This window comes from Rhodnius prolixus, unplaced genomic scaffold (genome assembly GCF_049639745.1).
Source record: "Rhodnius prolixus isolate KJV_2025 unplaced genomic scaffold, Rpr scaffold_1, whole genome shotgun sequence".
In the NCBI taxonomy this organism is placed as follows: Eukaryota; Metazoa; Arthropoda; class Insecta; order Hemiptera; family Reduviidae; genus Rhodnius; species Rhodnius prolixus.
This window is the reverse complement of record NW_027411581.1, coordinates 31,749,817-31,763,056: the sequence shown is the minus strand read 5'-3', so window position 1 is coordinate 31,763,056 and position 13,240 is coordinate 31,749,817. Positions and strand designations below refer to the sequence as shown.

Sequence of the window (13,240 nt, the reverse complement as noted above, 5' to 3'; positions counted from 1 at the left end):
TATTATCAACTTATACTAAGAACTGTACAGTGTATAACCAAAAAAAATATGTTTGTTAAGGTGTCACTAAATAAGTGAAACGTTTATATCAAAAATTTATTTAAATACAATAGTGAAAGCAAATACCAAATACGGTTGTAAATGTTGGCACTATTGCTATTACTTCTTTCTTCATTTCAGATAAAATTGTTTTAGTTAATCTAAGTGATAATTAAGTTGATTGTGTTTATTAAGTTATGACACAAGCCTATTGATCTATATTAATTTTTGTTTTTGTTTTGTTTACACTAGAGTACGAATATTAATTAGCATTTGAGGTCCTTAATGATAAGAAGCACCTTTGCAACTGTTTATTACATATATTTTACTTAACTCAAGTCCCTCCATTAAGAAGTAAGCAACGTATTGCAACTACATTTTTGAGATTACACTATACCAGCGTTTCCCAAATTTTTCTTACCGCGGCCCGTTACGAGATTTTAAATTTTTTCGCGTCCCACCTTATAAAAAAAACATTTATTTACAAAACAAATTTTATTTTTTTAATAAAAATCAAAATTCAAGTTATTTGTTTGTTTATTTCATACACAAAAATTGCAAAATAATTATATAAAAAAAACATAATTAATTAAAGACAATCCATTATCTTCATTTAAAACTTAAAGTAAATTTTGTTTTACATGTTTTGACCTTAGTGCGAAGGATGATGTTGTTTTTCATCACATAGTAATTTCAAATTAGGACTTAATGATGTTAATTTTATTATCAAATTAGGTTCGACATCCAATCTGTTTCGATACTTATTTTTTAAGTACACCAAGGCTGAGAACACAGTTTCACACGTATAAGTGGTGACAAAAGGCATTAAAAATTGTATCGCTTTTTCGCTTACGCTTGGATATTCCTTTTGACATCGCAACCAAAAATTAATTAGTGGTACAGTTTCAAACACTTTTTTAAGATCGGTGTCGCATGAAATTTCAATTAAATTATCAACTTCGTTCACTAAGATTAAGCATTTCTTCCTTTTCAATATCGACAGAAGGCACTGAATGACGAATCGAAATCAGCCAATCAGAGCATCCGAATTTAAACGGTCCGGTAGGAAACGGTGGTAAAGGGTTGCCGCCTGCAGTACTTGAAAAAGTTTCGAAAAGTATTAAATTTAGAGCAAAATGTTAAAGATTTTTTGTGTTTTTACAATTTTTGCCACGACCCAGCTGAATTTTTGTGCGACCCGGTGCCGGGTCGCGACCCACACTTTGGGAAACTATACCGTTAATGCATTCTAAAGGTGCCCTGTGCTAAAGCGTATTTAATTTACATGAGCGTCTTAAATGAAAAAGCAGCTCTCAACCCCATTTAAATTTATAATTAGCAAACGCTAATCAAGTACAGATCAAGTACGCAGGTAGACGCACGATTAGGTATAAACAAGAAATAATCCATTTTCCTTTAAAAAAAATTAGTTTAATAATTTTGTTCGCGTTTTTAGATCGCATTTAATTATTTTATAGTAACATTGTTGAATATATGAATAAAAGTTTGTCTCTAGGTATAGTTCGTGATTTAGTTTATTCAAATTTTGTATACTCTTAATCATTGTATATCTTTGTCTCTGCAACCTAGGTGTGGGACGTCGCTTCTGGAAGTGTTCTGGCTTGTTTTGATGGTCACCACAGTGCAGTTGTGTGTTGTTTGCCTAGTACGCTACATCAGGATTATATAATAACTGGTTCTGCTGACAATACAGTTAGAGTATGGAATATAAACAAATATCACCTTACAAAAAGCAAGACAAGTGAGTCGAAACGTTTCAAAATATAACTTAAAATCTAATTGTCTTTACGCTGATACTAGGTACAAAATGCTTGGAGATGACTAATAATAGTTTGCTTAGTCTCTTGGCAAGATGTCTTTGCTGGGTGTTATTTCAAAGAGAACTCCGCTATGAGCATCACACCTGCCCCTTTTTTAGGTTCATGAGTAAGATAAGGCGCATATTGAGCCTGCGTGAGTTGCGTGTTTCTCAAACTATCGCTACTGCCATTACTCGGAATTTCGCCTCACGTCAAGTTGCGACGCTTATATTGAGACACAATTTTAACACATGAACGCCCACACTTTAAATAATGGTTAATAACTGTTAGTTAAAATAATGTTTGTTAAATAAGGACACTATTGAACACGATTGAAAAAAGAGTAAATTAATATTAATTAATAAAAATGTAATCAAATTAGAAAATATAATACATTTCAGATTATATATTAAAAATGGTGTGAACCCGCACTCGACTTTCCTTTATCTCTTAGGTTTTAACTTGCAAATTATCTTCAAACAACTGTATTTATTTTTAATTCATATCAATATTAAAAAGTTAGTAAAATAATTAACTGAAACGTTTAGGAAACTTACCTCACAGTACAACTTTAGAGTATATATGTAATGAATATAAAAAGTTTTAAGTACGTTTTAAGAGGTTTTTCTGGAAAATCTCAAAAAGTTGAACAATCCATAGGGCAAAAGCTATCAAAAAATACCTGAAGTATGAGTACCTGTAGTATCTGAAGATTGAGAAATTTTCATTCAACTGAGAATTTTATCTATAAATATTACTAGTTCACAAGAGTTAGGAACGTACATTACACAAAAATGGCACTTAAAAGGAATTATATACTCCTCTTCTCCTAGCTGTACCACTATTCGAATTTTCCGGGAAAAATGTTTCAAATAAAAGTTGTAAATTTGTGCTATTTTAATCACTATAACAAGAGTCAATTAAGTCATAGAAGCCATTTTTCAGAAAATCTTAAAGTACAGAAAAATCTGTTTACTATGTGGCATCTCCGAACCAATTTTCTTCAAGCTTGGAAATTCAGCCCACAATTATTCCTTATTAAAATTAGGTTGTTGGCAAGATTGCATTATTTATAGAAATGGTACTTTAGAGAAAGGTGTACCCTGAATTGCCAAAAAAAAAAAAGTTCTTCTTATATATAATTATACCAAGTTTTAAAAAAATCGAAGTCGTTTTCGAAAAATTCTGTTTAAAAGATTATGATTTTTTAAATGTCGGAACATGAGCCCAACTAATTTATTAATTCTTATTTGCATCTTTCTGACTAACATCTGAAATTTCAACAATAGCCTTTTTTTTTTTCTTTTTTTTTTTTTTAGAAAAACAAAGGCTTACTGGAGTAATGAAGAAATTTGCCGGAGTTCAGGAAGCTACTGATCTCACACCAGCAGAAGATAATGAACAAATAATATCAAGTAATGGTTTTATCTTTTATACATATATTTTATATATATACAATATCTTTTTTAAGTGAATCGGAACTAAATTATTGTCTACATTAAGTAATCAAAAAAGATTTTAACAAATTTGGCATGACCATTAAATCAGAATTCACCACTTCTTTTAAATCGGAAGAATAATTTTATTAAAATGTTTTGACGGAAAAATTATGAGAGTTTGTTTGGAGGTTTTTGAATTTGATACGTTTGATCCTTGTGATGTCTTCTTTCTATTCTTGCATTTTCCGTTTAGCCGCCTAAATATTCGTGACGAATATTTATCTGCTCACCTCATGAAAAAATCTTAATTCCTTAGTGGCTCTACAGGATCTGTGCCTCGCTAAGATTCATTATCATTCACAACTTGTCCCCCCTTCCATTTCTTTTTAACATAAATATTGTTGTAAGGCATGTCTTGGCAAACAGTAACATTCCCGATGCGATCTGCTTATGAGAACGTGGTCACGTAGCTCTCATAAACAAATATTAAGATAGTAGAGGGGACGGGACCTATGCCCCAAGGCACCGCAGCCACAGAAGACTTATTGTGCCAGTCCCTTCTTAGTTCTAGTAGGCGAACCCTCCCCTCCTAAAGAGGTCAAGGACTTTCCCTACTAGTTCTTTTTGCGCTACTATCTCCTTCGGCCTCAACGTTCCAAAGGTTTCATAGCGCACACGTTCGATTGCAACGCAATCGAACAACAAGTGAGAGGCCGTTTCCTCCTCTTCCTGACATAATCTGCACAACGGCTCCGAGCTGATAAGCCCCACCTTGCGCAGATGCTTCTTGAACCTACCGTGCCCCGTGAATAGGCCTGTAATCAGAGTAATCTGATTTCTGCCCTAACACAGGGTCTCTTTGGATCTTTGCTTACACAGCCAAGGCATCAAGGTCTTGCTGTGTTTAACCCCAGGACACATCACCCAGTTCTTTTCGTGCTCCCTCCAGATCCAATCTCTGAGAGCCGCGCGAACCGAACCCCTGGTGATCCCCAGGACAGGCTCTGGACTGATGAAAGGAGTGTTAGCCCCATTCCTGGCCAGATAATCAGCTTTTTCATTCCCTTCAATACCCACATGACCCGGCACCCATTCCAACCGAACTTTGTTGTGCCTCGCCAGTAGTTCTAGGGCCTTCCTGCATTCCCAGACCAGGGAAGAGGTGATTCTGAAGGATACGAGAGCCTTCAGTGCAGCCTGGCTGACCGAAAAGATGCGAATCTCCCTATTTCTAGGTTCCATCCGCAGGTTTTCCTCAGCGCATATTTTAATAGCAAAAACCTCGGCCTGGAAGACTGTGGCGTATCTCCCAAGAGATCTCTCAATGAGTACCTCGGGTTTAACCCCATACACTCCAGACCCAGTCCCACAGTCCATCTTGGAGCCATCGGTAAACCAAATGCCTCCCTTCCGGTACTGATCCGTCCAGTTTACCCTCCATTCAGTCCTCGGTTTAATACACACCTGAAAGGGAGTCTCGAAACTGTATTTAGGACAGATACTGTCCCCTGCCATGTCAATAACCGGCCCAGGGTCGACCTTATCTGAAATAATCATATGGCCAATGCAGGAACTTATACGCCTCCATTGCCCATTGCTCGCCATTCTGTACGCACTGGCTCTTGCCTCCGCCTGAATAACATATTGAAGCGGAGCCAACCCCAGAAGTACCTCCAGCGCCGCAGTAGGGGTGCTACTAAAGGCCCCTGTGATCATCAGACAGGCCAGTCTCTGCACCCTTGCTAGAGCCTTAATTGCCGTCTGTTGTTCAGTCTTCCTCCACCACACCACTGAACCGTAGGTGATGATAGGTATGACTGTACGTGTGTAGAGCCAGTGGGTCATCTTTGGGCTAAGACCCCATGTCTTCCCACAGGTTCTAGTTATTCCACAAAGGGCCTGTTTAGCCCTTAATGTAACTCTCTCTATCTGCGCCTTCCAAGTGAGTCTGGTGTCCAGGACAATGCCCAAATACTTGACCTCACCCGACACATCCAGAGTTTTACCAAAAAATCGAAGGTTTTTGTAGCTCTCCTTGTCCCTTCTCCTTGTAAAGGGAACCAGAGTAGTTTTAGAAGGGTTCACTGAAAGCTCTACCCTTCTACACCAATTTTCTATAACCTTGAGAGCTTCCTGCATGAGTTCAGCCACGATTGTCTCATGTCTACCCCTGACCACTACAAAAATATCATCTGCATAGCCAAGGACCGAGAACCCACGAAGGTCTAGCACCTCAAGTAACTCATCTACGACCATACACCAAAGGAGCGGGGATAGAACCCCCCCCTGAGGGCACCCCCTAACTGTCGTTAACTCCAGCGATTCCCCAAAAAGGGTCGCTGTGATTCTCCTTGACGATAGCATGTTACAGATCCATCTTGAAACAGTGGACTCTACGCCATGTCTATCCATCGCCAAGGCAATTGAACTGTAGGTAGTGTTACTGAAGGCACCCTCAATATCCAGAAACACGCCCACAGCTGTCTCCTTGCAAAATACCGAAGCCTCCAACTCCTTAACCAGACAATGGAGGGCTGTCTCGCAAGATTTGCCTGTTTGGTAGGCATGCTGATTGGCACGCAGAGGCCGTTGCTTTAAAGCCACCTCCTTAATATACATGTCAATCAGTTTTTCTAGAACCTTCAACATGAACGATGTTAGACTAATTGGTCTAAATTCCTTCGCCTGGGTATGAGTTCTCTTCCCAGGCTTTGGAATAAAGATAATTTTTACAGGCCTCCATGCCCTAGGGACATGGTTGAGTGCCAAGCATGCCCTCATTATCCTGCATAAAATAGGAGTAATTAAATCTTTCCCCTGCTGCAAAAGGGCAGGGAAAATGCCATCAGGACCCGGGGATTTATAGGGCTTAAAATAGTTTACAGCCCAGACCACCTTATTGTAGGTAATGCAGTATTTAGCCACGGCCCAGGTTTCCCTGGTCCCCCGACACCTATCGGGTCCCAGAGTATCCTCACCATGCTGTCCTGACTCAATTACCTTCGAATCGGGAAAATGAGTTCTCATGAGACACTCCAATGTGTCTCTCCCCGATTTGGTAAAAATCCCTTCCTCGTTCCTGATGGTACCCAGGGCACCCCCTGGACTTTTTGATATTATGCAATTAAACAACACAATACAATATAGGGTGACCAAAGTTATATGCTCCACCCACTTTTTTTTTAAAACGTCGGGAAATTTCGAAAAAAGAAAAAACACGTATTTAATCATTTTTAGTCTAGTTTATTTTCAGTGATTGACCCATTTTTTTAAACCCCTGTATCTCGAGATACAGCATCCAACTTTGTTTTTTCAAATGGAACGTTATATTTTTTTTTGCATATTTTTATAGTATTTGAGGTCCTAAAAACAACAACAAAATTTTTTTTTGAAAACGGTTAGGTTTTTCAAAAGTTATAGCAATTTAAAATATGAAAAACAAATTTCAGTTTATTGTCAAAATTACGTTATTTTTTTTAAAGAATCTGTTCAAACTGGCCACAATTAACGGATAGGCAAGCCAAAACTCTGGACTCCCACGCTTTGCTTGTAGCAGCTCTTATGGTGGCGAAGTCAAGATCTAGGCAGGCTAGTTATTCAACGTTTCAGATCATCTACTGAAGCCACGGGATTAAGGTTACTGTACACTTTATTTTTTTAGGTATCCCCAAAAAAATAGTCCATTGGGGTTAAGTCCAGAGAACGAGGTGGCCACTGGATGAGACAATGAGTCCCTAAGCACTTTTCATGGAAATTTCTGTCCATGTAATCTCGAACAACTCTCGCATTATGTGCCGGGCAACTATCTAGTTGAAAATACATATCTAGCCGACGTTGTAGAGGAACATCTTCAAGCAGAACTGGCAAAATGTCTCTTAAAAAAAGTTAGATACCTTTCACCAGTTAAGTTCTCTCTGTAGAAGTATGGGCCGTTATATTAGTTGATTTCTTAAAACTCCACACCAAACGGTTGTAGAAAAAACAACCTGAACGTCGAATACCTCTAACCTGCCTACATCTTGACTTCGCCACCATAAGTGCTGCTACAAGCAAAGCGTGGGAGTCCAGAGTTTTGGCTTGCCTATCCGTTGGTTGTGCCCAGTTTGAACAGATTCTTTAAAAAAAAATAACGTAATTTTGACAATAAACTGAAATTTGTTTTTCATATTTTAAATTACCATAACTTTTGAAAAACCTAACCGATTTCAAAAAAATTTTTTTTGTTTTTTTTAGGAGCTCAAATACTATAAAAAAATGCAAAAAAATATAACGTTCCATTTGAAAAAACAAAGTTGGATGCTGTATCTCGAGATATAGGGGTTTGAAAAAATGGGCCAATCACTGAAAATAAACTAGACTAAAAATGATTAAATACGTGTTTTTTCTTTTTTCGAAATTTCCCGCCGTTTAAAAAAAAAGTGGGTGGAGCATATAACTCTGGTCACCCTGTATATAATTAATAATATTGTCTTTCAAGAGCGTACTTTTTTATATTTGCCTTGAGAAAATTTGTTAAACTTCAAATCATCGTTTGGTTCCACAGTTAACTATTGAAAGAATTAGAAAAAAAATTATATTAATCTTTTTTTTTTTAGATCCTCTTCCTATACCATCGAAACCTGAGATACCTATAAAGCAGGAAGTCATAACTGAAAACAAACGTAAAAGTAAATCTATGTTTCCCGTTACCAGCAATGGCATATCTCAAGCTAAGTCTCTTCGTCTTCTGTGGGATAGAATAACTGGAAACGAACCTCCCGTGGTGACGGATGCTAATGCAGCATATCTGAACTTTTTTGGAGATTCAAAAGCTATTAGGCAGCTAATGACAGCTGAAGGTACGTATATGTAATAACTTTCCTTTAATAAACTTGCTCGATTTAACTTAATATCTACTTTTCAGAGTCACAACATCGACAAATCGGAAATCACACATATTCTCGACACTTATCCCTTTGGTCTGGAGATATATCAGAAACTATAAAAGAAGCATGCAGAAAAAAACAACTTGATGACTGGCTTGTTAGTTTAGCTCCATTGGTATCACATAAGTACGTGAATGTCGAGTTTTTCTTTTATCTAACAAATATAGTAAAAATTAAATGAAAATTAAAACTAGAATGTTAGATGATTCAAAAGTAAAATAATTTTTTAAGTTTAGAAAATTGTACTATCATCTACTAGATAATAATCGATGTTTGGTTTTGTCTATCAAATTTACTATCAAAAGTAGATTTCATATATTCGAATAAGCTTCACTCAAAATAAAGATTAAAACAAACTCTTCATTTGTATTCTTTATTCTGATAATAAGAAAACATCAAGTGAAGTATTTTTAATAGCTTTTATGTACATATGTTAAGGTTATGGGTAGACTGCTGTAAGAGTTATGCATCACAGTTAGCAGAGAAAGGAGACATATATAAGGCAGTAAGCTACCTGCTTTCCACACATCAGTTAGAGGAAGCAATCGACCTGCTGTTAGATTCCAAAATGTTTAGGGAAGCAGTATTATTGGCTAAGTCAAGATTACCAAATGAAGATGTAACAATTAAAAAAATTATGGGACAGTGGGCTAGCCACTGTATTGGAACTGGCATGTTTCCTCTTGCTGCCCATTGGTATGTATATTTTAGCAGATTCATTATTTAATTCACACTCTACTTATATACACTCACCCACCTTTATATATATTATATACACCTTTTGACTTTATTGTTGTTCGTTGTATGTTAATTTTGTCCGTAAAAGCATGCGTTTTTTTTTTTAATTATTTCTTACCTGTTTCGAATTTTCATCCATAACAGAAGTTGATTGATAAGGTTTGTGTAGAGAATTGGTTTCCAACTATGTTTCTGTCATACAATACTCTTGCTGACCAATCAGTGGATCAAAATCCGAAACCGATCAGAAATAAAATATACCACGTGCTACGACGGATAAAATAAACAATAACCAGTACTAACGCCACCCAGCCAAATTTTGAAGATAAATAATGTTGAGACTGCTTAATATTTCAAGGTGATTAGCTTATTGTGAATCATCACATTCTTTTGATTGCTAAGAAGAAAAACTATTGCTAGTTAATCAAATAATTATTTGAATTATTACGGATAATATACCTATTTAATTGGTTGAATTTTTAATGCCAAGCATCTAGTTTTTGGTGCTGAGTCTTCCGCTTCCAACCTACGTTTCATTTCTGATGTGTTTCTGGCATTATTAGGAACCTCACCTTATCTGTTGTATCTAATCAGCGCACAAAATCAGTCCAATTCTTTTTAAAACGGGTTTCTTCAGTTTTTTCATTTCATTTTGGTTACCAATTAACAAATGAGGCAGTCATTTTGCAGTAGATTTCTATATTTTATTATTGGTTCAAAAAGGAACGGTACTCTCTGAGAAATTTTATAACGGCACATTATTCCAGTTTCTCTATTTCAACGGTATTCACTACACTTCTATTTTAAGAAGCCATATGAAGAAAGCTATTCGAAGATCAAGTTAGTCACTGAAGTTGTTTATAGCAATACTTGTACCAAGTTTATACCAAAATTTCATTGAAAGCAATACAACATGTGCGCAAGGCCGAGAATTCTTCCTAGCCCTAATGTCTGTAGGCTCGATTCTTTCCGCGAACACTTAAAGGCCTTGAATGATGTAAAAGTCCAACCTAAATAGTGGCATCGTTCTCTGTCTAACTGTATTGAGCAAACTCTTGAGAAAGCTGTTCCACTTCTAACGTCCAGTCAGTCGGTTTACAAAAAAAAAAAAAAATACTTCCCAGCCAGAGTAGAATTTAAATAAAGAGAATGCTGCTAATTAAATCCTGCAAAACCTGTTTGAAAATTTATTTCTTAATTATATTTGTTTTCAGTTTGCTTAGTAACGGTTCTAACATCGAAGCTGTTGAAGTACTCTCTCGCGTTAAAGATCCAGCAACACTGGCGTTAGCCGCAGAAATTGCTCAGAAATCGGAAGCTTCTGAAATGGCAGTTAGCATTGCACTGAGAGCACTACATGCTAGTTTGGAAAGAAAAGATTTTGTGACAGCGAAATTAATCACAACACAACATCCTGCGATTAAGGTTTTGTAGTCTAAAGTGATAGTAAAATTTTAACTAAGATAATGTGCTTCCACGGCAAATTTTCATGCAAAATTAAATGCAGAGGGTTGCCAGAAAATAACTAGTACTTGATATAAGTATAATTTTTTTAAGTTTATACTTTGTAACAGTTAGAAATAAATAATTGCCGAAAAATTAATTGAATGTTAAATGGACGGTACAAATACATTATTGTTAAGATTAGAACCAAAAACCCAATATCCTTTAAATGTTATTGATTCTTAAAATAAAAATGAAAAAAAATTTGAAGAAAGACTTAAAAGGGTCCAAAACACCAAAACGTTACACCATTAATGTAATTTGTACATTTTTTTTTATTTATTTATTTTTTATTTTTTGCACCAGTTTACTATGATAACAATGTAAAATAATTCCGCTTCAATAATTTGATATAATTTATTATCCAAATTTTGTTATGACTGTGTAAAAATACTTTTTTAGGATTTAGAATTCTGGATTGAGGTTTATTGCCTGATGAATGAATGGGAAGTCGTCAGTTATGAAAAGGGCTTGAGCTGGATTTGTGGTAAAAATGTTATTGAAAAATGTACAAGTTTATTGGAAAAGGCAGAAGAAGTCTTCAAAAAGAAATCCTCATCGCACTCAGTACTGTTAAAGTACATTCCTAACAAGTCAACTTCCGATTCAGAATTTGAGGTACTTTAAGTGCAGTTATCTATATGAACTTATGGGAATGGGTTTTACTTTTTCTTCCTCTTTACTAAGTAAGGAATTTGTATTGTAATCGTGTCAAATTTTGACTTTTAACTATTTTAAGGTACCCAGAATCCAAAAAGTGTTTTGTTTAGTGTGGTCAGCATAAATCGAAAACAAAAAATCTTAAACACTTCAAATTTGATTTATTAATTTGATAAGATTATACCATTCGATTAGGTTCCACTAACGCACCTGAAAATAAGCTTTTGTATAAAATTAGAATACTACTTTAACTAATTGAGGTACCAATAGACTGAATTGATTTTTCAGGTTTTTTTTTTCTTTTTCTTATTTTTTGGCACGGTTTGGCGATAACGGCTTCTATAATTTTCTAAAAACCAACACAACATTTTACCTGGAAAATACTTGTTAGGACACTTTTGGATAATAGTGGGGCAGGCCTTCAAAAGTACTGATTTAATGTAATTTACGGTCTCAAAATAATAAAACTGTCCGGTATGATCGTTGTAATAAGGGTTGATTGTTAAAAACTGCAAGAAAAAATGTAACGTTGAAAAACAACCAACTTTGAAAATTCCAGAGTTGAGATTAATTTTTTAGGAGAAATAGTGTTGCGGCAGTTCTAGGGAGTGATAGATGTGTAATTTTCTCTATTTTTCTCTTGTACAGTGTTAGAGATTGTTTAATGGGAGTAAGATTAAATTTGTTTTGAAATTCCTAGTTTGAATAAAATGAGTGGGTAAGAATTTTCCCTTATTGCAGCTGGGGAAAAGTAATGTGTGTATTCACTCCAGATTTTGTTTTAATAGAAACATAAAAACAAAAAAAATTGTCTTTACTCATTAACTTTATAATTCATATTTGCAGGTAATGCTCTATGTAAGTGGACAAATATGTCTTTCTGTTACTGCTCAACACCAGTTAAACAATTCAAAATGTGTACTTAAACATTTGATCCACGCTTTAGAAGCTGCTTATAGTTATCACATTCATAACCCAGCTAGCCCTAATATTTTTCTACAGATTTCCTGTTGGATATCACCTAATGGTAAGTTTTAATGCTTTTTAGACATTAAAATAGTATTAATATATATAATCGTAGAAAATTTAACATTGTTGTTTCAGGACCATTGAGTAATCTTTCATGGTATAATGAAGATGAAAAGTCACTTTCGGAAAGTTGTCGAACTTTTCTTGCTTGCAGTGGCATTTATTGGTTTGACCTTTTGAATACAAAATCATTGTTACCTTTAGAAGATGATGTTTCAATTAATTTAGTGTACGACTCAATTAAACAGTTTTCCATTCTTCTGTTTCACAAAGAAGTAATTTCACATCATAAACTTGATATTGAACTTAAAAAATTAGAAAATACTATTGCTGCTTCAAAATTAAAAGCCCTAAAATCAATGAAGTATTGTAAAGAAATAGAGGCGCAATTGCGAACTCAAACGTGCACTAATGGTACAGTTGAAAATGAACATAACTCCAGCGATCAAGAGAGCAAGAGCCAAAAAGAGAATGATTCAAATGAAGAATATAATGAGGAGGAAACAGTTAAAAAGTTAACAAAAATTAAATCAATTAAATTAAAATTCGAAGAAGAAAGGATTGCTGTACCAAATCCGTTTATTGCTTATTGTTCTTTAAGGAATATATTGCAATCTTTGATCAACAAAAATTCCAAAGGAAGTGAAGATACATTGAAGGAAATAACTAAACTTTGGGAAAAAGCTTCCGTTAATGAATAATTTTTCATTCTTCTTTTTTTTCTTTTTTCTTTTTTTGAAAAAAAAATGATCTCAAAGAGTCAACCCTTTTCATTTAAAAGTATTCATTCCTATATGAACTTAAGAATTATACTGTTCAGTTTAGTCCAAGGAAGTTCACTACCTTAGTGGCGGTATGGCCTGATAATTTATTTCGTTAATATATCTGTTGATTGTGTATTGAGTTCCTAGTACATGATGGTGACTTGTTTTATTTTGTTTTTACCATGCCTCTTCTCTGATTGTATTTGAAGCAGAACAGTAAACTTTCAGAATAATTACTGCATAAATAACGTTTATGCTACAATATTCTGAACATGTATATAATTATAAATATATAATACAACCAGTATTTTTTTGATAAAGTA

At 35.0% G+C, this 13,240-nt stretch overlaps 1 protein-coding gene across 1 annotated transcript in view; it reads left to right on the top strand.

Moving 5' to 3' along the window:
* Window positions 1–13,240, top strand: part of rig (gem nuclear organelle associated protein rigor mortis) — a 23,326-nt gene extending 10,086 nt beyond the window's left edge. The window contains exons 14-22 of the mRNA XM_074137042.1: window positions 1,630–1,801; window positions 3,179–3,274; window positions 7,894–8,136; window positions 8,202–8,349; window positions 8,662–8,919; window positions 10,176–10,386; window positions 10,867–11,082; window positions 11,971–12,151; window positions 12,229–13,240. Coding sequence (XP_073993143.1) covers window positions 1,630–1,801; window positions 3,179–3,274; window positions 7,894–8,136; window positions 8,202–8,349; window positions 8,662–8,919; window positions 10,176–10,386; window positions 10,867–11,082; window positions 11,971–12,151; window positions 12,229–12,854 — 2,151 coding nt within the window. The 3' untranslated portion in view covers window positions 12,855–13,240. The remainder of the gene's footprint in view (window positions 1–1,629; window positions 1,802–3,178; window positions 3,275–7,893; window positions 8,137–8,201; window positions 8,350–8,661; window positions 8,920–10,175; window positions 10,387–10,866; window positions 11,083–11,970; window positions 12,152–12,228) is intronic.